Raw genomic sequence first — 3,302 nt, forward strand, 5'->3', positions numbered from 1 at the left:
GCCCGCCGCCCGCGGCCGCGCCCGAGCTCCCGGAAGGGCGCGCGTCATGGAAGTGATGGAGCCACACAGAGACGTCTCAGTCATGCAGGAGGCGCCCGGCCCCGGCCCGCTCCCGCCGCCCGCCCCTCCTCTCATCCGACAGAAAGACAGACAAGAAGGCTTCCCGACCTGTCGTGCCCTGCATGTTCAGAGTCTGTCATGTTTGGTCAAGAACGGGGCGGGGCTGGAGGGCAGGTCTGCAGCCCGCGGCGGCGGCGGCGGCGGCGGCGGGGCGCGGGCAGGACCCCTGCGCCGCCTGCGGGCTCCCGCTCCCGGCCGCCGCCGGCAGGTGACGAGGTGGTAAAAACTCACGGTTACTAGTGAGCGACACAGACACAGACTTTCCAGTCTATTAACAACCACGCCAGAGAGATGGGACTAACTGCCAACACTGGGCCACGGCCCCGCGCTGCCGGCGCTGCCGCTCTAGTCGCTATTCGCCGCCGGCGGCTGAGGCGTGGGAGCGGGCGGGCGGCGGGCGGCGACGCGGGGATTTGGACAGTGGCCGTAACGGTGATTTCTCCTCACCAACATGGCGGCACGCGAGACAAGGCGGCTCGAGAAAATGGCGCCGGCCGCAACACCTTGCCTGGGACTAAAGGGCAGGAGAGATTCCTCCGCGCGCCGCGGCCCTCGCCCAGCCCGCCGGGCCCGGCGGCGCCTGCCATTGGCCGGAACTGCCTGTCGATCACGCGCGGGGGCGGGTCTTCACCCCTCCCGGCGCCGCGGCGGAGGCGGCAGCCCGGTGGCGAGGCCCGGCCGCGAGAGACGCGTCTGGACGGCGCTGGGAGTCCCGGCGGGAGGGGTCGGTGTCACCCCAGAGCCCGGCAGCACCGCAGCCCCGCGAGCCGTCCGAGCCCGTGCGCCGGGTCTCCCCGAGGCTCCCGCCCCGGGGCTGAGGCTTTCGCGTTGCACTGGGCCCCCGGGCCTAGGAGTCCCTGGCTGTAGCTGTCGCGTGGCTTGGCGTTCGCATAACACAGATTTTATGCATAATCCCTACATTTATCTTTAGAATTTTTATATTGATGAATTATTAGTTTTAACTTCGAGTTGTATTATCTTAAAGTGCTTAGAGGAAAAAAAACATCAGAAAGACCAAGTATTGCATTTTTAATATTTATTGTTGATAACAAAGCGTCAAGAATTTCATCAGCCACAGTTTTTGGTGTACAAATTCAAAAAAATAAATTCCTTTATGAACTACAATGAAAATACCGATAGAACTCTAAAAGAATAAGTGATCTTTAAATTATCACGCCTAAGGCAGTCTTCACAGGGTCTGTGCATGCCTTCACTGACAGAACGTGAGCTGTCCTTTCCTGTCCTTTTTTAAGACATACTTGACATCTTGCTGGTCTTGCTGCTTTGTCAGGAGGTTCTTATACAATGTATAGTTTAGAATAAACAACAGTAATATGTTTAGCATGTTTCACTTAAGCAGTGTACTTGCTCACAATAAAAGATAACATCAGTAATAAATTCTTGCATGACCTGTAATGAAAACACCAATAGAATGCTACAGCTCTAATCTTTGCTAGTCTCACCCAAGGCAGTCTTCACATATGACAACTCCATGTTCCACGCACACATCTTGCTTACAGACTGCACGTGTGCTTATCTTTTCCTTCCCTGGGTGACAGGTCATTCTTATCACCTCTCTTATCTTCCTGTTTCCTCAGCAGCTTTTTCCTAATACTGTACAATATGCACTTAGCTGGACAAGAAGATAGCAATAAAATAAAATTTCAAGTATGTGATGAGTGCTTAGCACAGATGTAAACATTCTTATGTTATCTGTTTATTTGCTTTCAAAACCTAAAAGATAGCATCAGCAATAAAAACCTACCATGTAAATACAAACAAAAGTCTTACCACGGAAATCTGCTTTGCCTTAACTGTCACACTCCAGGCAGTCTTCGCACAGGAAAACTGTGTGTTCCATACACAAGTACCGCATACATTGATAGCACATATGTTTTGTTTTCCTGTCCTTTCCTGTAGGGCACAGTTGACATCTCTTTCGTTTTCCTGTTATCCTAGTAGGTCTCTGTGATGCTACACCGGCCTGTTCACCTGTCAGCTCACCTGTATGCTCCACAATTTTTTTGCGTAATTCCCTGGGCAGAAACATTTTACTTTTCCTCTGCTGTAAATGATCTCTTATGAGCTCCAGTCCCAATCCTCTAAGAAAATTTCTCCGTGATATCTTGCACTTGTTATTTTCTTTGTAAACTATGAAGCTATTTATGCCACACAGGTTTAGGATGGAGTAAAACACAACCATTGGCCAACGCTTTGTGTTTCGAGTGACATCATAGTTGCTGCATAACTCATCGACAACATCTACTCCATCTTTGGTTTTGTTGTAGAAAGTTATCATCTCAGGCTTCTGTTTTGTTGAGGTTTCCCTATCAATATTTCCATCATAGTGCAATGTTGACATCAGCAGGACCAGTTTGTTTTTCTTTGCCATATATGAAGCCACTGTTATATCTTTCTGAAATCCAAAGATTGTACTATACAGTTCTCTGGTTTGAAGTTGCAACATTTCATTTGGGATTTCTGCTTTGTTCCTGCGTACAGTGCCTACACTGGTCAACTTGTGCTCCGTTAGCAAATGCAACATCAGTTGGAAACTGGTAAGCCAATTGTTGAATGTCACATTCCGATTAGTCTGGGAGATGGGAGCAACAAGTCTGCTCACAACATCATTTGATTTATTACTACACGAATAAGGACCTGGTGGCTGAGTTCCAGGATAAATTTCTAAATTGAATGTGTAGTAAGTCTTCGCATCCACAAGAGCATACATTTTTATGCCATATTTTGAAGGTTTTTTTGGAATATACTGCTTGAAGCTACAGCGACCATGAAATGTTGCAAGATATTCATCAATAGTCATGTATTCAGATGGTGTGTAAGTTGCTTGACAGTTGCCCACAAATCTCTCAAACCATGAGCGGACAGCAGTCAGATTATCCATCTTTTTCCTTTCTTGGCGAGTGCTTTTGTCGTCAAACCTCAGGCAATTCTGAAGGAACCCAAATCTCCTCAGTGTCATCGTTACTCTACACACCTCCAGCCCACACCCATCACTTTTCCATAAGTCTTTTACATTCCTTCGACTACCATGTGAAAGCCCTGCTAAGTACAGCAAACCTACAAATGCTTTCAGTTCAGCTAGTGAGGTGTCATAATAAATACATTTTTGAGTATGGCTATTGGTGCATACAGAACGTTTTACTTGTATTTCAGCATTTGTG

General features: G+C 48.5%; 1 protein-coding gene across 2 annotated transcripts in view; it reads right to left on the reverse strand.

Moving 5' to 3' along the window:
• Window positions 1–562, reverse strand: part of Zc3h6 (zinc finger CCCH-type containing 6) — a 59,401-nt gene extending 58,839 nt beyond the window's left edge. For both annotated transcript variants that reach the window (XM_023717414.1, XM_023717413.1), the window contains exon 1: window positions 169–562. In XM_023717414.1, the coding sequence (XP_023573182.1) occupies window positions 169–200 (32 nt within the window). In that variant the 5' untranslated portion in view covers window positions 201–562. The remainder of the gene's footprint in view (window positions 1–168) is intronic.
• Between the last annotated feature and the right edge of the window lie 2,740 nt (window positions 563–3,302).

This window comes from Octodon degus, unplaced genomic scaffold (genome assembly GCF_000260255.1).
Source record: "Octodon degus isolate 3935 unplaced genomic scaffold, OctDeg1.0 scaffold00052, whole genome shotgun sequence".
Lineage (NCBI taxonomy): Eukaryota > Metazoa > Chordata > Mammalia > Rodentia > Octodontidae > Octodon > Octodon degus.